The 22,437-nt window shown below is 39.1% G+C and overlaps 1 protein-coding gene and 1 pseudogene across 17 annotated transcripts in view; one reads left to right on the plus strand and one right to left on the minus strand.

Moving 5' to 3' along the window:
• Positions 1-22,437, plus strand: part of PHLDB2 (pleckstrin homology like domain family B member 2) — a 240,779-nt gene that overhangs the window by 129,028 nt on the left and 89,314 nt on the right. For all 17 annotated transcript variants that reach the window (XM_055381575.2, XM_055381578.2, XM_019024269.4 and 14 more), the window contains one exon: positions 20,396-21,744. In XM_055381575.2, the coding sequence (XP_055237550.1) occupies positions 20,396-21,744 (1,349 nt within the window). The remainder of the gene's footprint in view (positions 1-20,395; positions 21,745-22,437) is intronic.
• On the minus strand, positions 15,647-15,751 carry LOC115934068 (uncharacterized; annotated as a pseudogene).

A 22,437-nucleotide genomic window follows, 5' to 3' on the forward strand; every position in this document is an offset into this window, starting at 1 on the left:
TGCACCCACAGTCTCTACCATTCCATGTGTTTACCTAATGGGAAAGAAAATGATAGTAAAGAAAGTTATTGTTAATTACTTGGGAGAGTTTAAAAAGCATGGTATTTGTGAATGGCTCTGTTTATAGAAAGGAGTTACCTTAATGAGTTTTTGATTATCAGAAAAGTTGTACACCATAGCCTGATTAATTACAAACATGTGTACTCTCCTGTTTACATTGCTATGGTTAGCCGTTAGGCTCATGATTATAGATTCTAGTTCTGGGTGCCAAGTTGTCCTCCTGTGGTAGTTATTTTATCTAATACTCAAATCTGACAGGTTCTGGCCATATAGGAAAGTTTTTAGTATGCCTTTGGTGGGAGACATAAAACCTCTGAAAAGTGTTAAGATAGTTTCTTATCATTTTGACAACTAGCCAAAGGGTGCACCTCAAAGCCAAGTACATAGTGATATATTTAGAAATGACTCAAGAGTGATAGCCCTTTTAGGGGATCTGCCCCCCCGCAGGTACTATGCAAAAGGGGTGTAGCAGTCTTTTCATTATCACCTTTCATCTGGCCATTCTTGTTACTGTTTTTCAGATGATGGGAGAGGAGACAGGAGTAGTTTTTAAAAAAATAACTGTTGGCTAGAAATATTTATTGTGATTTGATTAAAGTAACTTGTCTTTTAAAAATAAATAAAACCAAAATTGTTAGCTCAGATTTTCAAATCCCTTCAAAGTAAACATTTAGCAAGGCAGAACTTCTCTCTGTGTTCATCCAGGAATTTGTACCTTCTGGGAGTTAATTTGCTTACAGTTGTTTTCATGACGCTTAAGGATATTTCTTAGACATTGCAGAAAAGGAGCTTTGTGCTGTATCTGCTTTAAAGGCAAGATAGTTGTCTATAGCAGCTAGTGGTCAGTAAGAGAAACCCAAGTGTAAAAATCATTTTACTGTTGTGTGGGAAACCTAGAGGTTGTAGGTAATTGCTATACAAAGAAACAGATTAATAAGATATAGAGTAACAGGGTTAGTTAGTCAAAAAGTTTTTGAGAGGATTTTTACAGGAGATACTTGTTTAGTGTGTTAGGTTGATTTTATTAGATGAACTGCTTTTCCTTACTTTACAAAGTAAAAGGAAAGAAAATATTGTGTATGCCACTATTTATCGATGGCCTTAAGCCAGGTCAGCTTTTTCTGAGACTTGCTGCTAATTCAGTGGGAATTGGTGTTGATCATCTTAGAATGTTTTGTTTGCACATTGCATGTGACTGCCCTAGATGGCAGTATGTTCATGGAACTAGCCTATGAAATAGCAAAAAAGTTAAAGATTACAAGAGTTTTCCAAGATTTCTTTCTTGACCACCCTACTGCTAAAACAAGGAAAGATAAAGGCAAAAGAAACCCAGCTCCTACATTCTTTTGACCAGTGCAGACCCAGTGTGAATAGTGCTGCACAGCCAAGAGATATTCAGAGGGGATTGAGAAGTGATGTCTGGCTGCCTCACTGCTTACGTCATTGCAGAAGTAGCTTTTCAAAAACAGCTTAAGATTTATTAAGGAAACTGCAAGCCATGGGAATGCAGACAAAACCTTTCTTATACATCATGCTCAATCAAATACCCATATTGTATTACATTACCATAACTCTGACCAGGCCTTTTTCCCACTATGTTATGCTAAAACAATTTACCATGCCTTTGGAATGTCATGGGCAACAGTCCGGTGAAATCTTTTCCCAATTAGGTAGCTGCCACCTTATCACTAAAACTATTTCTGTTCTGTGGTCATTTCCATTTCCTGCATTATGTAATGAGCACTCCTGTGTTATTTAACCAGTATCTGTGGGAGTCCAGAAAGTTGGAGCAGAAAGAACATGTAGTTCACCCTCACCATGTTGAGTATGGAGAAACTCCTGTTAAAACAAAATGAAGACAGGCGAATTGACGTGCTCCAGATCTTAGTTCTGTTAGCAGAACCAGAACTAAGATGGATCTTCTGACTTGCTTCCCTGGCAGCCTATCCAGTGTTCTTTCTACTAGATTGGCCACTGTAATAAAAATAACATCCTAACGTAACCATTTCCTTTATTAGATCTTTTGGCCAGAGTTATTAAAAAAAAAGCATTGATTAAAATTAAATTAAACTTAGTCAATTGTTTATCTTGACTTGTTCAAGTTATTTCCCTTCTTTCAAGCAGTAAGTGGTCAAAAGGTAGATAGCATGGAAGGAAAAATTAAGTGTTTTATAATACTCATTCTGCATAATCAGCTGCTAAGTAATGAAGATATGATATTATCATAATTATTATTTTTACTTTACAATATTTTAGAAACCTACCCACCCACTCATTTTTTTTTTTTTTTTTTTTTTTTTTTTTTTTTTTTTGGAGACAGAGTTGCTCTGTCACCCAGGCTGGAGTACAGTGGTGCGATCCAGCCCACTGCAACCTCGGCCTCCCGGGTTCAAGTGATTATCCTGCCTCAGCCTCCCGAGTAGCTGGGATTACAGGCATGCACCACCACACCCAGCTAATTTCTGTACTTTAATAGTGATGGGATTTCGCCATATTGGCCAGGCTGGTCTCAAACTCCTGACCTTTGGTGATTTGCCCATCTCAGCATCACAGAGTGCTGGAATTACAGGCATGAGCCACCGAGCCCGGCCACACCCACTCAATTTGTGATGTAAAGCGAAATGCATTACAAACATGGAAGACGTGGTTGACCTGTGTCTGTTCCACCTCTTGTGAGCCTGTTTGTACTCTGACTATTCGCAGTTCATAAATCTTGGGTTAGGGAATGGGAATTCCAGCAAGTATTTAGGTCTGGGGAAGGTTACTTTGGAAAAATTAAATATTACTCTTAAGGGAGTGTCTTTTGATCAGTAGTGTGGGATGGGGCAGGATGGCGGCAAGATCAGAGAGTTTCCCTCCCATACACTCTCCTCAGCTTCCAGTTAAAGTCCACAGAGGTGGTTTCAGGGTCAAGAGAGAGCATCTTTATCTGCATATGATCCCCAGGTTGATAATTCTCTTGCTTGAAATTAGCTTTGAGATCAAAAGATCAGAGGGTGCTTTTCCCTGTAGCACTCCTGTGATTGAAGAAGAGTATCTGAAGTTAGTTATCCCATGGTTCTGCACTTCACTGGGTGATTACATAGTAAAGGAAGACCCTTCTAGCTTTACGGGGGACTTGATCAGGATCCTTGGTTAGGATTCTATGAAGAACTTGACCTAAAGAGCTCCTCCACTCTCTTCCTTAACATAAGTTTCTAAGGGGTGTGTGTGTGTGTGTGTGTATGTGTATTTTAACCTTTTAATTGAGGCTGGAATTCTTGATATGGAGGGTTTGACAGTTTTATGAAGAAATCATTATTTGGGCACGCAGTGGTGACACTTAGCTACCCCACATAACGTTATCTTGAAAATATCTTAAATGTGATGGCCTGCTTACTTGTTATCTTGAAAATGTATTTGCTTTCAAACTTCTCCCAGTTACTTAAAAATACATGTACCAGCTTTTAGGAACTTAATTCAGTATGATAAAGAGTTAGTATTTTATACTTAAAAAAAAAAATCAGCTAGGAGCCAGTGATATGACCCCAACCTTCTTTGTAAAGTCAGCTACTATAATTTTTAAGGCAGTATACACATTTTATTGATGTTGACTTGCAGAATGCGCGTAGATTTTTTAAAAGATACTTTATCATGAAAAATATTAAACTACACAAAAATTTAAATGTATACTAAAATAATAATAAAATAATAAACAAAGATCCATGTACCTATCACCCAGCTTCAACAATTATTTATATATGCTAATCTTGTTTCATTTGTAAACCTCACTTTACCCTAAAACATGGATTGTTATAAAGCAGATTCCAAACATCATCATATTTCATTCGTAAATAATTTACAATGTAACTCTAAGAGTATTTTTAAGATATATCATCATCACACTTTTAAAAAACCACAGCATTATCATCTAGTTTCCAGTCTCAAATTCTCTGATTGTCTCATATGTCTTTTTTTAATTTTCATTTTTATTTTTTTGAGACAGGGTCTTGCTCTGTCACCCAGGCTGGAGTACAGTGGCACCATGTTGGCTTACTGCAGCCTTGGTCTCCTGGGTTCAACTGATCCTCTCACCTCAACCTTCCCAGTAGCTGGGACTGCAGGCTTGTGCCGCCATGCCTGGCTAATTTTTGTATATTTTGTAGAGATGGGGTCTCACCATGTTGCCCAAGCTGGTCTCGAAGTCCTGGGCTCCAGTGATCTGCCTGCCTCGGCCTCCTAGAGTGCTGGAATTACAGGCCTGAGCTACTGCTCCCAGCTCATACTTTAAAAAAAAAATGACAGGATCTTGCTGCGTCACCCAGACTGGAGTGCAGTGGCATGATCATGGCTCACTGCAGCCTTGCCCTCCTGGGCTCAAGTGATCCCCCTGCCTCCACCTCTGCCTCTCCGCCTCTGCCTCCTGAGTAGCTGGAACTACAGGCATGCACCGCCATGCCTGGCTAATTTTTTAAATTTTTGTAGAGATGGGGTCTTTCTATGCTGGTCAGGCTGGTCTCAAACTCCTAGGCTCAAGCAATCCTCATGCCTCGGCCTCCTGAAGTGCTGGGATTATGAGCCTCAGCCACCTTGCCTAGCTTCATACATTGTAAAAAATAGATGGATTGTTCAAAACAGGATCCAAAACCATGTCCACACATTGCATTTAATTGGTATGTGCCCTCAGTCTCTTTAATTGAGAATACTTCTCTCTTCCTCTTGTTTTTTTTTTCCCCCCTTGCCATTTGCTTATTCATGAGTCTTCCCCCCACCCCCCTCCCACCCCTGGGGACTTTCCCATATTTTAGAATTAGGTAATTGCATTTCTGTCTTTTTTTTAAAAAAAAATATTATTCTCTTCCTTGTATTTTCTGTAATCACAGACAGCACACTTTTAATTTCTGTTGAGCTGAATTTATATATATATGTGTGTGTGTGTGTATATATATATATTTCAATACTTATTGATATTGTCTCCTTTAAATATTGGTAAAGCTCCTTTAACACAAATGTGAGCCTAATTGAAGAAATCACACCTTGATGATTTATGTAAAAGTAAGGAATTTTGCAAGTGTGAGGAAACTAATGACACAAAAGTTTATTGAGGTTGCTTCTGCTTTCTGTCCTCCCCCAACCTGTCCTCTTCACTGGCTGAAGAGAGTTATCACAGGGAACATGCAGCTAAATTACTTGCAGAGTCTAAAGAATATTTTAAAGTTCCTACAGACTAGTCTTACTCAAGGGACTAGCACAAAACTTTTTTAAAAATCTGTATGATTGATGGCTTACCCTCTTTACTAAGAGACCTATAAGATTTCTAACAATTCCTAATGTAAAACAATGTAGACTGATTTAAAAGTAGCCTCTGCTCACAGGAGATGAAGATCCTCATTTGAAATATGGTTATTGCTGTTGATTGTGATTACTTTTAGGAACCTTCGAATACCATCTGGAATTTTTTTTTTCTTCTTCTTGTTTGACAGAGCTCGGACTTCAATACAGCTAGGGATAACAGAAGGGAATGGTAGCCTGGGGTTACACTCTTTTATTGTGACAGGAAGAAGCTGGAACTTCTTTTATATTGTGCTCCACTCCTACCATCTGCACTTAATGTTCTCATTATCCCCCATCACTCTCCACTTCCTTCTGGGCCCCTTTTCCCTCCTGTAGCATCCTTTGAGTCTTTTGTTCTTTCCCTAATGGTCTTCCTTACTTCTTCTTTTAGGTATCTTTAGAATATGATAAAGTAAAAATTTAAAAAAAAAAGAAAAAAAAAGGAAAAGAAAGAAAAAGAAAAGCAAGAAAGCAACTGTGTAATCGGTGTCCTGAGATATCACAGCCACATTCTGGTCCCCAGCGGCCCTCACCTTTCTCTCCAGCCCTGTCACCTGGTGAATTCCGAGGATGTGTCTTGTCTGAATTCTGAAGAGTCCCCATTAGCAGTCACAAAAAGCCTTTGTGTGTTTTAGACCACTGTAGGCATGTGGACAGCATGTGTGTCTGTCTCTGTGTGTGTGTGTGTGTGTGTGTGTCTACACACATTAGGATTTACAGCTGCCTGTTGTAATAGGTTCAGTCTGAAAGAATAAACAAGCCTCCTTATTTTGCCATTAAAATACATTTCTTCCCATGGAACTGCTTTGTTGGATCTTTTTGATAATTGTAAACATCCTCCTTGGAGAATATCCACCTACCTACATGTTTCTAGTGGGTAATAATTATTTTGTTCAAACAGGCAGGTCTTTGAGTGACAAAGAACATGGTGCAAAGGAAGAGGAGTTGGAATCCATTTGCTGCTGTGTTTATTTGCAAAACAGAACAATAAGGAGACTATGTCTACTAACAGGCTTTTTTCTCTCTCTGCTGTGAGATATAAAATCTTGTGTGTGGAGGAAGAGTTTAAAGGAACAGAGGTTAGAAAGCCAGGATGAGGGAGTGAGAGAAGAGGAAGTTCTAAGGAGAAGGTATTGAGACAGTGGGAAGGTCCAGGGTTATGGATGGCTGCAGAAGCTGTAGGGAATAGCGTTGGAAGGAGAGAGGATCTGGGGCTATTTGCTTAGAGGGGGGTGTTTGCAGATGAGTTTGGGGATATGTGGACAGGTGAGGCTTGTTTGCAGAGATAGAGGAGGTTGAGGAGGAGATAAGAATGCAAGGAAATATTTGTGAAGTAGCTAGGTCTGTTTGCAGAGGGGGAGTTGAGGGGACTAAGGGTTTAACTGAGGATGGTGTTTGGAGAACAGAGGATGAGGAAAATAGGCTCCTTTTTGACTTTTGAAATGAGAATATTGCTAGGAAGTGGTTGTTTCTGGAGCTTCTAATAATTAGCTCCCTCTTCCATGTGTTTTGATGTTGGGATTAGTGGAAAAAGAGAGAAGTTTTTGTGTCCATTGTTGTCCACTATAAAGCTTGGAGTTTCAGGTTTAACTAGATTTGTTTTTTCCTTCAATCCTCTGAAAGCTTCCCCTCAGGCCCCATCTGCTGCCATTGGTCACCACAGAAATACCCCCACAGAATTCCTGTAAAAAATGGCACTGCTTCTGAAGGACTGCTCTAAGCTGATGTCTGAATTCAATTACATGTCATCAGTGCATGCTTTATTCATAACATCATCTTATTGTAAACATCAGTGCTGAAAGAGACCAGCCTGTGGACCACCAGTGTGCGGGGAGTGCTTTGAACACCAAGCATCAACCACTGTCTGCCACAAAATGCGGACTCCAAGTCAGCGTCTCTGCTCCATGGCTCTTGCAGGGCATGGGTATAGACTCAAACTTTGTTATAAAGTGGAAATTTTGACCCACACTCTAATTTTTTTTTTTTGAAATGAATTTTCCTGAATTTGCTTCTGTAATCTAAATCCCTCTGCATTTTCTCAACAATATGAAACGATTTACAGTTTTCTATCACTTGCTCTTGCAGTCAGTCCCTCTTCGATTAATTCCTACTATATTGATTGGATGATCCTAAGGCAGTGTCTGTATGTGACAGTGTGAAATGACAAGTAATACGTTGTATAATTTGGGAATTCTCCATACTCACTTCGTATAAATTACCTGGATAATTGCATTTATGTAGGCCAGACTTTAAGTCCCTCTTCTCTAACACAACACAGCACAATACAACAGACATTTACATTTGTTTCTTTGCTTTTAAAACTTCGTTCTTGGCCCAGCATGGTGGCTTATGCCTGTAATCCTAGCACTTTTGGGAGGCCAAGGCAGGTGGATTACTTGAGCCCAGGAGTTTAAGACCAACCTGAGAAACATGGCAAAAACCTGTTTCTACAAAAAGTACAAAAAAAAAAAAAAATAGCCAGGTATGGTGGCCCATGCCTGTAGTCCCAGCTACTGGAGATGCTGAAGTGGGAGGATGGCTTGAGCCCGGGAGGCAGAGGTTGCAGTGAGGTAAGATTGTGCCACTGCACTCCAGCCTGGGTGACAGACCCTGTTAAAACAAACAAACAAACAAAAAAACTCCAAAAAAACCTTTGTTTCTTCGGTGTGTTTTCATTATCTTGAAACTCTGATCCCTACAGTTCACAGTATCATAAATTCACTGTTGTCGATTTATAGTTTGAAAGGGATTAGCTTCATTCTGGTGCTATCTGATACAAATGGAGCTGGAGAATTTTATTTCAAAACAGATACCAGAATTGTACCAAAGAGAAAAGAATCTCCCAAAGAACTTTTAAAAATGATCCCTAAGTTGGTTTTTCAGGTAATTTTATTTTCCAGGGAAAAAGTACTGTGACTTTCTGTGGGTACCTTCCAGCGATCTCTTCATGACTTCTTGGCGTTTTCTAATGAGGTGATGTAGTAGGTTTCAGGTGATAAAATAACAAGAGCACTGGGTGGATTTAATTTATGGATTGGAAAGTAAATGCAAACATTTCAACATATATTAACTTCTTTCCTGTTTAGACTTCCCTGTGTTGCCTTTTCTCTCAGATGGGCACCAGATGCATTCGCTTCTCCCAGCCCATTCTGTGGATACACATGTAATAAGGCATGTAGCCATTAAGGCCTTTGGGACTGTTTTCTTTCCACAGTAACATAATGCAGGGATCATATAGTTTCACTGGGACCTCTTTTTTGTTTACGTAAAATATACAGGAAACCCAAAACAAACACATCAGCATAGATCAAGAAGACAGGCTGTAAACTTTGGCATCTTCTTTGCCTCCTCTCTTACACATGTTAACACAGACCTCCCTTCCCCACTTCCCTCCCTCCTGTTGTCACCTTGGCAGTGCCTCTTGTGTGCTCTCCCTCACCTCTCACCTTCCTAACTCTGCTTTCTTCCTCTATACTCAGCTGCAGTCTCTGATGTGTACAATCACGTCCCTCCTGCTGTCATTGCCTAGGGAATTAAAACCAAACTCTTACTGTGTTCTTCATCCTCGTGCCTCTTCTCTCCTTGCCCACACCCTAATCCTCATTCAAAATACACGACTGATGACTGGTCTGCATTTCCTAGGAGTTCCTAATGGGATTAGGCCTACTCACACCTAAAATGAAAAGGGCACTCTGGAAATAGGGAAGGCAAGAGCTGTCAGTAGCCGTTGTTGTCACTCATGGGGTCAGAAAAGTCACCCATCTGAATTATTCTGTACCTTTTGAGTTGAATTGATTTGTAAGGTTAAGAGAAATCAAGTTGAAACAAATATACATATACATTCAGCTGTGGCACGTAAACTAAGCTTCAGGAAAATGAATGGATTCCATATTTGTACCTGATGGTAAATCTCTAAATGCAGAACCTTTTATACATTCTAAACAGGACCGATAAGCTTGAACTAAAAAAAAAAATGGGGTATCAAACACGAATATCCCTTCAAATTTTCTCTGGAATATCCTGCCATCCCAGTCTTCTGTAACTTTCCTCTACAGATATGCATGGCCAAGAAGAAATGGTGCATGGCTGTTTCTAAGATGTGGTTTCTTATTTGCAAATATCCTGCTTGCTGCTTCCCTAGAGTTTGTAAAGCCGATCTTTCAGCCAACACTACTTTGGAAAATTCTGCTGTTATATTTTGTTTGGCCAACCAATCTGCTTTGGTAATCATAGTTTTTGGTTTTTAGAAAAAGTGTATATTTGAGAGGAGGAAAAGTGGTGGCACTTCTGGGGTAGTAGGGAATCTGTATGTAGTTTAATACTCTATAGTTTCTTTAGCCCAAATAAAGAGGGGACAGAGCTTCGTAATATTTTAGTCAGGTGGTTAAGTAGCATTTCCAACTACAAACAGGTTCGAGTATATTAATGTATTTTATCATCTAAAAAATAACATCAGTGTCTTATACTGCGGAGTCAAAAGCCAAACCTTTGAGTATTCATTTTGACATGAGGTATTAAACCCTTCAATTCTTTACTGTTGGAGTAAATATTTAAAATGCAGTTTGGGTGTAAGTGCTTAGCTTTTTATTCTGCTTAGTGACATCTGCCCTGGCTTGCTTTCTGGGTTGCTGTGTCTGCATATTATGGGAATACCCTTAACTTAGTTTTGTTTCCCATTTTGTATATATTTCTTTCAAAGCAAAGTCCTTCTTACTAACTGGCATTAATTCTTGTCTATTCTAACATCTCAGATTTTTTTTGGAGCCACACCTAAACACTTGAAGGATTACTGTCCAAGTTAAATCACTTTTAGGGGAGGCATGCTGCTTGGACCCAGGAGGGCATATCTTACATGGTGGTGGAGACAGAAAAAGATTTAGAGAACTACGAGCGAGAAATACACGATTATTAAATGTAGTTCATACCAGGAGACTTACCGTTCTAGATTTTAAAAAACGGTGTTATAGAAAATAATGATTTTTCCTATATGGATTTGGTTTTTAATTCTATCAGAGATAGGATGTTTGTTGGATGTACCAGTGGTCTGACCTAATATGGGCTTGGAAGTTTGTTTACATCCTTTAACTCACAGAATTTTAGGTGTGCAAGTGGCTTTATGCTACTTTTGAATAATACCGATCAGATTCCCTTCCCTTCAGTGGGCTCCTTCATCATTTCTTTATACTGTAACCTCCTCAAAACTACCACTCTCACTGGATTTGCCCCACTCTGTGTTCCTTTTCGTGTCAACCAATTATATTAAGGCATGCATAGCAATTATTTGTTCATAAGTGTGTTTTTCCCTTTGTACTCTAAGCTATGTAAAGGCAGGAAATGGTATCTCTTACCGTATGTCTCCCAGTGCCTAGCTCAGAGCCTGATTTACACTAGGTACTTAATGAAGATTAGCATCCTCATAGTAACAAAGAAACCCCAAATCTCAGGGGCTGCAGACAATCTTGTGTTGACAAGGACCTTGTTCCATGTCCTCATTCAGGAGTGGGGGTTAACAAAGCCTCTGCAAGCCTGGATGAGGCTAGTTGTCCTAGCGGGGGAGTGGGAAATGGTGACTGCTGCTCTGACTCATGATGCTTCAGCTTGGAACTGGCAAGTTACTTTCATATTTCATTGATCAAAGCAAGGGACATAGCCACACCTAACCTCACAGAGATGAGGAAGAGCAACCTCACTATGTTCCTGAAAGAAAAACTGGAATATTAGTGAGTAACACTAATGCCTGCTAAGTAAATGTCTGATAAACAGTAGGCATGGATTTAATGAATGAAGTGCCTAAAACTACCCATTGAGATTTTTAATTTTTTTCCCTGTACAATAAACAGAACTACTCAAATATGGAAGTAATGTAGCTACATTCTAAAAAACAAGAATATTAATATTATCTAAGCTATTATTCAGCAAACATCTAGAGACTTTTTTTATAACAATTCTGTTAGCTTTATTCGTATCAGAGAAATATTTGATTTTGTAGTTTTTCAGATGCATAAAGAGTGAAACAGATAAATTCATATGATTAATGTTTTTGCCAGTCATTTAGAAGAGTTGGAAAAAATGTTGCAGTCTTCAATATTTATATATTAAATTAGTCTGATCAAGACTTTTTTTTTTTTTTTTTTTTTTTGCGATGGAGTTTTGCTTGTTGCCCAGGCTAGAGTGCAATGGCGCAATCTCAGCTCACCACAACCTCCGCTCCCGGGTTCAGGTGATTCTCCTGCCTCGGCCTCCCGAGTAGCTGGGATTACAGGCATGCACCACCATGCCTGGCTAATTTTTTGTATTTTTAGTAGAGATGGAGTTTCTCCATGTTGGTCAGGCTGGTCTCGAACTCCCAGTGTTAGGTGATCTGCCTGCCTGGGCCTCCCAAAGTGCTGGGATTATAGTTGTGAGGCACCGCGCCTGGCAAAGGAGTTCTTTAACCTTTTTTTGGAAAAGTTAATATCTGGCTTGAAAATTGGGCAAGAGGTAAGGAAAAAATCAACTTAAAATGTTTAATTGGCCAGACACAGTGGCTCACGCCTATAATCCTAGCACTTTGGGAGGCCGAGGCAGGCAGATCACTTGAAGTCAGGAGTTAGAGACCAGCTTGGGAAACATGGTGAAACCCCGTTTCTACTAAAAATACAAAAATTAGCCAGGCATGGTGGTACACACCTGTAATCCTAGCTACTGGGGAGGCTGAGGCAGGAGAATCGCTTGAACCTTGGAGGCGGAAGATGCAGTGAGTCGAGATTGCACCATTGCATTCCAGCCTGGGCAACAGAGCAAGACTGTCTCAAAAAAAAAAAAAAAGAAAATGTTTAATCAACTTTAAAATGAAGTGTTGCAACATATTCTAGTATTTTATGGTGAGTTTTTTTTTTCCTGGTTGTCAAAATGGTCCAAATGTATTATATAAAATGTAGAAAATATGAACTAGTATGAGAGAGGTAAGTTAAAAGTCACTGGTAAAACTGCCATCCAAATAAAATCACTACTGATTTTTTTGGTGTGATTTCTTCCAGTCCATTGTTATTGTTATTATTGCTGTGGAAGAATAGGCATATTGAGGAGGCAAGAGTAGATACTGGCTTGTACTAGAGAGGCTACCATGGAAATGCTAAGAAATGATCAGATTCAGAATATGTTTTAAGGACAGTGTTGACAGGATTTATTGATGGATAAAATGAGGAAGGGGGTGCTAGTAACAGAGGAGACCAACGTTGATTCCCAGGATTTTGGCTTGACCCCTACCTGTGTGTATGGTTGGGTGTATGTACAGTTGACTCTTGAGCAACTTGGCGGTTAAGAACACTGACACCCTGCTAAGTTGAAAATCTGCATATAACTTTTTACTCCCCCAAAACTTAACTACTGTTAGTTTACCATTGACGAGAAGCCTTACTAATAACAAAGCCAATTAACACATATTTTAATACAAAATAACACATATTTTATATGTATGATATACTATATTCTTATAATAAAGTAATTTAGAGAAAAGAGGTTATTAAGATGTTCATAACGGAGAGAAAATGTATTTACTTTTTTTTAAGTTATACTTTAAGTTCTGGGGTACATGTGCAGAACGTGCAGGTTTGTTACATAGGTATACACGTGCCATGGTGGTTTGCTGCACCCATCAACCCGTCATCTACATTAAGTATTTCTCCTAATGCTATCCCGCCCCTAGCCCCCCACACCCTGACAAGCCATGGTATGTGATATTCCCCTCCCTGTGTCCATGTGTTCTCGTTGATCAACTCCCACTTATGAGTGAGAACATGCAGTGTTTGGTTTTCTGTTCTTGTGTTAGTTTGCTGAGAATTATGGTTTCCAGCATCATCCATGTCCCTGCAAAAGACATGAACTTATCCTTTTTAAGGCTGCATAGTATTCCATGGTGTATATGTGCTACATTTTCTTTATCCAGTCTATCATTGATGGGCATTTGGGTTGGTTCCAAGTCTTTGTTATTGTGAACAGTGCTGCAATAAACATACGCTTGCATGTGTCTTTATAGTAGAATGATTTATAATCCTTTGGGTATATATCCAGTAATGGGATTGCTGGGTCAAATGGTATTTCTAGCTCTAGATCCCTGAGGAATCACCACACTGTCTTCCACAATGGTTGAACTAGTTTACACTCCCACCAACAGTGTAAAAGTGTTCCTATTTCTCCACATCCTCTCCAACATCTGTTGTTTCCTGACTTTTTAATGATTGCCTTTCTAACTGGTGTGAGATGGTATCTCATTGTTGTTTTGATTTGCATTTTTCTAATGACCAGTGATGATGAGCTTTTTTTTCATATGTTTGTTGGCTGCATGAATGTCTTCTTTTGAGAAGTGTCTGTTCATATCCTTTGCCCACTTTTTGATAGGGTTGTTTTTTTCTTGTAAATTTGTTTAAGTTCTTTGTAGATTCTGGATATTAGCCCTTTGTCAGATGGGTAGATTGCAAAAATTTTCTCCCATTCTGTAGGTTGCCTGCTCACTCTGATAATAGTGTCTTTTGCTGTGCAGAAGCTCTTTAGTTTAATCATATCCCATTTGTCAATTTTGACTTTTGTTACCATTGCTTTTGGTGTTTTAGTCATGAAGTCTTTGCCCATGCCTATTTCCTGAATGGTATTGCCTAGGTTTTCTTCTAGGGTTTTTATGGTTTTAGGTCTTACGTTTAAGTCTTTAATCCATCTTGAGTTAATTTTTGTATAAGGTGTAAGGAAGGGATCCAGTTTCAGTTTTCTGTATATGGCTAGCCAGTTTTCCCAACACCATTTATTAAATAGGGAATCCTTTCCCCATTGCTTGTTTTTGTCAAGTTTGTCAAAGATCAGATGGTTGTAGATGGGTGGTGTTATTTCTGAGGTCTCTGTTCTGTTCCATTGGTCTATCTAGTACCATGCAGTTTTGGTTACTGTAGCCTTGTAGTATACATTGAAGTCAGGTAGCATGATGCCTCCAGCTTTGTTCTTTTTGCTTAGGATTGTTTTGGCTATGCGGGCTCTTTTTTGGTTCCATATGAAATTTAAAGTAGTTTTTTCCAATTCTGTGAAGAAAGTCAATGGTAGCTTGATGGGAATAGCATTGAATCCCTAAATTACTTTGGGAAGTATGGCCATTTTCACAATATTGATTATTCCTATCTGTTAGCATGGGATGTTTTTCCACTTCTTTGCGTCCTCTCTTATTTCTTTGAGCAGTGGTTTGTAGTTCTCCTTGAAGAGGTTCTTCACATCCCTTGTAAGTTGGATTCCTAGGTATTTTATTCTCTTTGAAGCAATTGTGAATAGGAGTTCACTCATGATTTGGCTCTTTGTTTGTCTGTTATTGGTAAATAGCAATGTTTGTGATTTTTGCACATTGATTCTGTATCCTGAGACTTTGCTGAAGTTGCTTATCAGCTTAAGGAGATTTTGGGCTGAGACGATGGGGTTTTCTAAATATACAGTCGTCATCTGCAAACAGAGACAATTGACTTCCTCTTTTCCTAATTGAATACCCTGTATTTCTTTCTGTTGCCTGATTGCCCTGGCCAGAACTTCCAATACTATGTTGAATAAGAGTGGTGAGAGAAGGCATCGTTGTCTTGTGCTGGTTTTCAAAGGGAATGCTTCCGTTTTTTGTCCATTCAGTATGTTATTGGCTGTAGGTTTGTCATAAATAGCTCTTATTATTTTGAGGTACGTTCCATCAATACCCAGTTTATTGAGAGTTTTTAGCATGAAGGCTGTTGAATTTTGTCAAAGGCCTTTTCTGCATCTATTGAGACAATCATGTGGTTTTTATTATTGGTTCTGATTATGTGATGGATTACATTTATTGATTTGCATATGTTGAACCAGCCTTGCATCCCAGGGATGAAGCCAACTTGATCATGGTGGATAAGCTTTTTGATGTGCTGCTGGATTCGGTTTTCCAGTATTTTATTGAAGATTTTCGCATTGATATTCATTGGGATATTGGCCTGAGATTTTCCTTTTTTGATGTGTCTCTGCCAGGTTTTGGTATCAGGATGATGCTGGGCTCATCAAATGAGTTAGGGAGCATTTCCTCTTTTTCTATTGTCCGGAATAGTTTCAGAAGGAATGGTACCAGCTCCTCTTTGTACCTCTGGTAACATTCAGCTGTGAATCCGTCTGGTCCTGGACTTTTTTTGGTTGGTAGGCTACTAATTGCTGCCTCAATTTCAGAACTTGTTATTGGGCTATTCAGGGTTCCACCTCTTCTTGGTTTAGTCTTAGGAGAGTGTATGTGTCCAGGAATTTGTCCATTTCTTCTAGATTTTCTAGTTTATTTGCGTAGAAGTTGGTACTCTACACGTTCAGAGAAACTTCTCTAGTAATGAAGTATAGAAATGATCCCTGAAAGTATAGTCTTATATTTACTATTTATTAAGTGGAAGTGGATCATTATGAAGGTCTTCATCCTCTTCATCTTCATGTTGAGTAGGCTGAGGAGGAGGAAGAAGAGGAGCTGGTCTTGATGTCTCCAGGGTGGCAGAGGCAGAAATGGAGGAGGTAGAAAGGGAGGCAGGAGAGGCAGGCACATTCGTGTAACTTTACGCCTTTTTGTAAAGTGTAACTTTTTTGAAGTGTAAAGTTACACTTTACAAAAAGTAAGCTTTTTACTTTTTTTATTTCTCTAAAAATGTTTTATTATGGGACCAATCCTTCTTCAGCCATTTGCTATAGTTCGGTGCCTGTGTCATAGAACGGTCCACGTTGTAAAAGAAGGCAAAAGCAGTCTTGAATAATCAGAACCCTTCTGCCAGATTGTGTAATGTCAGTTTGTTTTCTGGTACTGCTTCTTCTATATCTTCTTCATCATCTGACAGTGGTTAGAAGCACTTTTCTCTATTAAGTTGTCCTCTGTTAATTCCCCTTGTGTGGTGTATTAGCTCTTGAATTTCTTCAAGACCCATATCTTGAAACCCTTCACCCAGTGCCTTTTTTTTTTTTTTTTTTGGCCATATCTACAGTCTCTTTGGTGATTTTCTTGGCTGGCTGTGTTGTAAATTTTTTGAAGTCATTTACAACATCTGGACACAGTTTTCTCCAGCAGATATGTATTATTTTGGGCTCCATGGCTTTCATGGCCTTTTCTATAACAATAATGGTGTTGTCAATAGGGTAGTACTTCCAGGCTTTTATGCTTTTCTCCCTGTCAGGGTTCTCTACCATAGCATTGACAGTGCTTTCCATAGGGTACCATAATGAGCCTGAAAGGTCGTTAGGACCCCCTAATCTAAAGGCAGAATTAGAGATATGTTTGGGGGCAAGTAGACCACTTTGATGCCTTTGGTGTTGAACTCATGGAGTTCTGAGTGGCCAGACGCATTGTCTAATGTCAAAAGAACTTTAAAAGGCAGTTTCTTACTGGCAAAGTACTTCCTGACTCCAGGGACAAAGCATCAGTGGAACCAGTCCAGGAAAAGAGCTCTCATTGTCCAAGCCTTCTTGTGGTACAACTAAAAGACTAGTATTTATGTTTTCCTTTGAAGGCTCAGGGTTAGCGGCTTTATAGAGGACAGTTCCGGTCATAACTATGACTGCATATGCACAAAATGGTAGAGTAAGTCTGTCCTTTGCTGCCTTAAATCCTTGCTTCTCTTCCTTACTAGCGAATGTCCTTTGTGGCATTTTTTTTTTTTTCAAGATCGGGCAAATTTTTTCTGCATTAAAAACCTGTTCATCCAAGTGCTTGGGAGTTGATTAAAAAATATATAAATAAATAAAAACAATGAAACTACCCTGTTCAGGCAGATATCCTTTCTCCTCAGGGAATTTATATGGTGTCCGGGAACTTATCTGCTGCCTCTTGGTTAGCAGAAGCTGCTTCTCCTGTTATCTTGCTATTTTTTCAGCCAAATCTGTTTCTAAAATATCAAACCAACCTTTGCTGGCATTAAATTATCCAGCTTTAGATTCCTTACCTCCTTTTGCTTTAAGTTGTCATGTAATGATTTTGCCTTTTCTTGAATCTTATTAGAGTCTATAGGTATGCCTTTTTTTATAGCAATCCTGTGCCCACTTAAAATGTGCATTTTCACTATGAGACTCAAAGTTATTTCACAAAAAGTATAAAATTTTCATACCTGCTGGCATAGCTGCAGTGACAACTTCACAGTTTTCCTTTTCTTTTCTTATAGTGGTCCTTATGCTGGATTCATTTATTTTGAAATGGCAGGCAACTGTAGCTGCAGGCCTCAATCTCTGGTACATATCAGACAATTCAATTTTTTCTTGCAATGTCGTGACTTGTCTCTGCTTCCTGGGAGCACTTCCAGCATCACTAATCGCACTTCGTATGGGTCCCATGGTGTTATTCAGGGTTTATAATATTACATCAAATGTGTTAAAAATACTTAAGAACCATGAGATATAACTTATTACTGCAATATTAAATTTACAGGAGAGATGAACTGCTCATGCGGAGGTGATTAGCATCACATGGCGTTTTCAGTGAATACCTGCAACACTTGAGTTCACTGCAGTAGCAACAGGGGGTATCCACAAAATTATTACAGTAGTATAGTATGTACTACAGTTAATTTTATGCAACCATGATATAATATATTTTTATGTTTGTTTACATTTCTCTATACTGAGAATGGCATCATGTGTAGTCTGTGTTACTTTTCATAAGACATCTGTGTATATTTTATGGTTGTAAATGATGAAATAGACTAGTAGCCACAAATATTTTATGCTCATCACATACCTCACTTTTCTTTTTTTTTTCAGTATTTCTAGGCTACACAGTTAGTGTTTTCAAATTATTGCAAATCTCCAAAAAATTTTCCAGTATATTTATTGAAAAAAATTTTGCATTGGTAAGGGTACCCATGTAGTTCAATCCTGTGTTGTTCAAGAGTCAACTGAATAAGAAAATGACACTCCTTGTATTATATACAGAAATATACCTGTGTGTGTATAATCCATGTGTATGGGTGGGTGTCTGTAAAAAAGCTGCCCTGATTATATATATGTTTTTTAAAACTAACAACATTTTATGAATGTACTTTTTATGCTATAAAATGTACTTCAAAATATGATTTTAAATGATTGTACAATATTCTCTCATGATGTATTATAGCTTATTTAATTTTTTCGCTATTATTTGGCATTTATGGTATTTTCCCATTCTAATAAATAACACTGAAATGTCCTCAGGATCTATGTATTTCCTTGTTTTTTCACTTCCAAAATATTTAACTTGAGAGAATTGTCCAAGGCTTGCTGGAATTTCAGTATGGCAAGCCAACGAGAGGTGATGTTAGTTCAGAATAGAGGAGTCTCAGTTTCAGTCCTCTAAGCGGGCATGGTAAGATATTTCTCAATCCAGGCTGGTGTTGCTTTTAAAACCAGAATTGATAGCAGTAGACACATGCTGAGAAGACTATTTGTCTTGGAGGCAGAAAGGGCACTGTCCCGGAGGAAATGAAAGCCTTACCAAGAGCTAGATGGCAGGACTAGATCCCAGCTGGGAGCCAAATATAATGAAGAAACTTCTTTTTTTTTTTTTTTTTTTTGAGGTGCATTTAAAAAGATAAATTATGTTTGTATCTATCTGGGCAGGGCTTTGGGTTAGAGGAGAAGGAGCCCAAGGCACCTTTATGGGCAGTTGGGTACCTGGCCCATCACCAGGATTTATGCAGCCAGACTGTTTCTTGGCCTTCTGGATAAAGAAGCAGCTCTTTACTAGGCTGCCTGAATTTGCTCACAAAGTGTGTGAAGCTGAGCAACAGGGTGAAGGTCCTTAATCCATGGCTGAGAGGGAGTGAGGAAGGCTTTGATTAAAATGGAAAGCTTATGTTCATCAAGTTTTTCACCTATAGGACAACAAGAGCTAGAGGGGTGGAAGATAAAAATACCAGACATAACCTCTTCCTTAAACTTGTGGCCTAGTTACAGAGACAACCACATTATGAAACCATTACTAACCATATGTGATACTGTTTATATATAGACCAGAGATGTCATAATTAGTGTCTGATGTGCCTAAGGGTTGGAGGACAGTTACAGTGGTTCATGAGTTCAATGACAATGTTTAAACTGTATTTTCCCTTTGCTGATAATCTAAGAAAATTTTTTTTTCAGGTAGAATTATAAGCCTTCCCATTTGCAGTAATAGTTTGTAATTCAAAGACATTTTCATCGGCTAAAACTTTAGTGTTTTAAGTTAACATTGTGCAAACCAGGGTTCAAAACATATTTTCTTAAAAATTTTAATGGTGGAAGATAGAATCCTGATCTGTCCCTGGAAGAGTGACTAGGTCCTGATAGTTGTTTCTGCTAGAGGAGAGAATTTGCACGGATGAGCATAGTGCATTTGGGGTACTAGAAAATTTAAAGGGTATAACAGTTTCAGGTTTTTAAATATACCATCCTGACCATGTGTCAATAATTGGTGGAATACCCTTTTCTTTGTTATTACCTGCCTCTGATGACTAAAGGAGCTTTAAGTCTTTTTGTTGAGAAGGTAACTCCCAGAGCCCTTGTTTAAAGAACCATCTTCTAACCCTCATGTTATTGATCAGTGTCTAACGTAAACTTTTTTTTCTCTGCCCAAATGTGAATTTTGTTTCCTCAGGACTTTATTTCTGAACAGTTAATGATTCTAGCAGAGACAGCTATAGGAAAGTCCATTGCATTATGCCTTTGGGCATTAGCTAGTCACTAGGGAAGCAGGTGTTTCTCGAAGGGCCAGAACATTAAGGAGAAATTGTCTTTTTTAATGTACCAGCCTAATCCTGCACCTTTACTTGGTTAGGGATTTGTTTCGCTCAAATGTCATTGCTGTCCTTTTATTTCTCTTTTGTACATAAGTTATCTCAGATCAATGATCTTTATTCTCCTTTAATTTGCTGTATGGTTTTAACAGGTTTTTTAGTAAAACTGAGTTTGTGTTTGTTAGTTGCATTAGGTCAGACTGCAAGATTATTTGTTCAGATGTAGGCCTAACAAGGGATTGTTCTTTTAAAATCTTTAAGGCAAAATTTTCTCTTTTATTTCTTTACAGATTCCAGCAAGATTATGGAAGAGCATAGCTACATACAGAAGGAGCTAGATTTACAAAATGGTAGCTTAGAGGAAGACTCTGTGGTGCATTCTGTTGAGAACGATTCCCAAAACATGATGGAGAGCCTCAGCCCAAAGAAATACTCTTCCAGTCTGAGATTTAAAGCCAATGGAGACTATTCTGGCTCCTATTTAACCCTCTCACAACCTGTGCCTGCAAAGAGAAGCCCTTCTCCTTTGGGAACCAGTGTCAGAAGCAGCCCCTCCTTAGCCAAAATCCAGGGAAACAAGCAGTTCTCTTATGATGGAACTGACAAAAATATTCCTATGAAACCTCCAACTCCTTTACTCAACACTACATCCTCCCTCAGTGGATATCCACTTGGAAGAGCAGACTTTGATCATTATACTGGCCGGGACAGTGAAAGGGCCTTGAGGCTCTCAGAGAAGCCTCCCTATTCCAAATATAGCTCAAGGAATAAATCGCATGACAATGTCTACTTTCTTGGAGGGCTGGAAGGTCGGAAGGCATCTGGCTCGCTCCTGGCCATGTGGAATGGAAGTTCCCTGAGTGATGCTGGCCCGCCTCCTATCAGCAGATCGGGAGCCGCAAGCATGCCTTCAAGCCCAAAGCAAGCCAGGAAAATGAGCATTCAGGACAGCCTGATGCTTCAACCCAAGTTAACTAGACACAAGGAGCTTGCATCTGAAAACATCAATTTGAGAACTAGGAAGTACTCCAGCAGCAGCCTGAGTCACATGGGAGCCTACAGCCGATCACTTCCCAGGTTGTACAGAGCCACAGAGAACCAGCTGACACCTCTCAGCTTGCCTCCAAGAAACTCTCTGGGCAATTCCAAACGAACAAAACTTGGGGAAAAGGATCTACCTCATAGCGTAATAGACAATGACAATTACCTTAATTTTTCTTCTTTGAGCTCAGGGGCTTTACCCTATAAAACCTCTGCTTCTGAAGGCAATCCTTATGTAAGTTCTACCCTCAGTGTCCCTGCCAGTCCACGAGTGGCTCGGAAGATGCTTCTGGCCTCCACCTCCTCCTGTGCCTCTGATGACTTTGATCGGGCTTCATATGTGGGGACAAACCCGAGTCATTCACTTCTTGCTGGAGAGTCAGACAGAGTTTTTGCAACCAGGAGGAACTTCTCTTGTGGATCTGTGGAATTTGATGAGGCTGATTTGGAAAGCCTCAGACAGGCCTCAGGAACCCCCCAGCCTGCCCTTCGGGAACGGAAAAGCAGTATTAGCTCCATTTCAGGACGTGATGACCTGATGGATTATCACCGGCGGCAGAGGGAGGAAAGACTCAGGGAGCAGGAAATGGAGCGATTGGTAATCTTCATCTCAACAGTGATTGACCTCACTGTTTCATTAACCAGCATCTACAGGGCAGCCTTGGAGATAGACTCCAGGATATGTGGGAATATAGGATATTCATGTTCACCAGCCACAGCTGCTATCTTTCTCTTCTCTCCTGCTATCCTTCTTCTTCCCATATCACTATTAATAGGAGTGTTTGGCTATCTTGAAGGCCTCCAGAAATTAATGTTAATTTAGTTGCTCTGCGGACTTCTCACAAGTATAAATTCTTTAAAAACATAACAGAGGAGTTGCGAATTTTATGAAATTTCTGAGTCTTACAAACTTCTCTTTATGAGGAAATGCTGACTTGTATTATTTATATCATTAAATTTGCTTGTGTATGGTTATGAGAGAAGTAGTCAGTGAAATCATGACTCACCAAGAATTAGGTAGTAAATTTGTCTTTATAGCAAGTTGTCTAGAAAGTTGGAGTTGCCTCAGTGGTGCTCAGCTTTTCTCCACACTGTTCATATGCAACCTTACTATCTTTAGCTCTGATTCTTATCACGTACAGTGATTCCAAACTACACATACTCACAAGATCTATTGAGTTGTCTTTTTCCATTTAAAATGAATTTATACTTATCGTTGAAATATTGAAAATAAGACGGGGAAACATCCCTTGAGAGTCTCACCAATGAATGAGAATAAACAACTGCATTT

This window comes from Gorilla gorilla, chromosome 2 (assembly GCF_029281585.2).
Source record: "Gorilla gorilla gorilla isolate KB3781 chromosome 2, NHGRI_mGorGor1-v2.1_pri, whole genome shotgun sequence".
In the NCBI taxonomy this organism is placed as follows: Eukaryota; Metazoa; Chordata; class Mammalia; order Primates; family Hominidae; genus Gorilla; species Gorilla gorilla.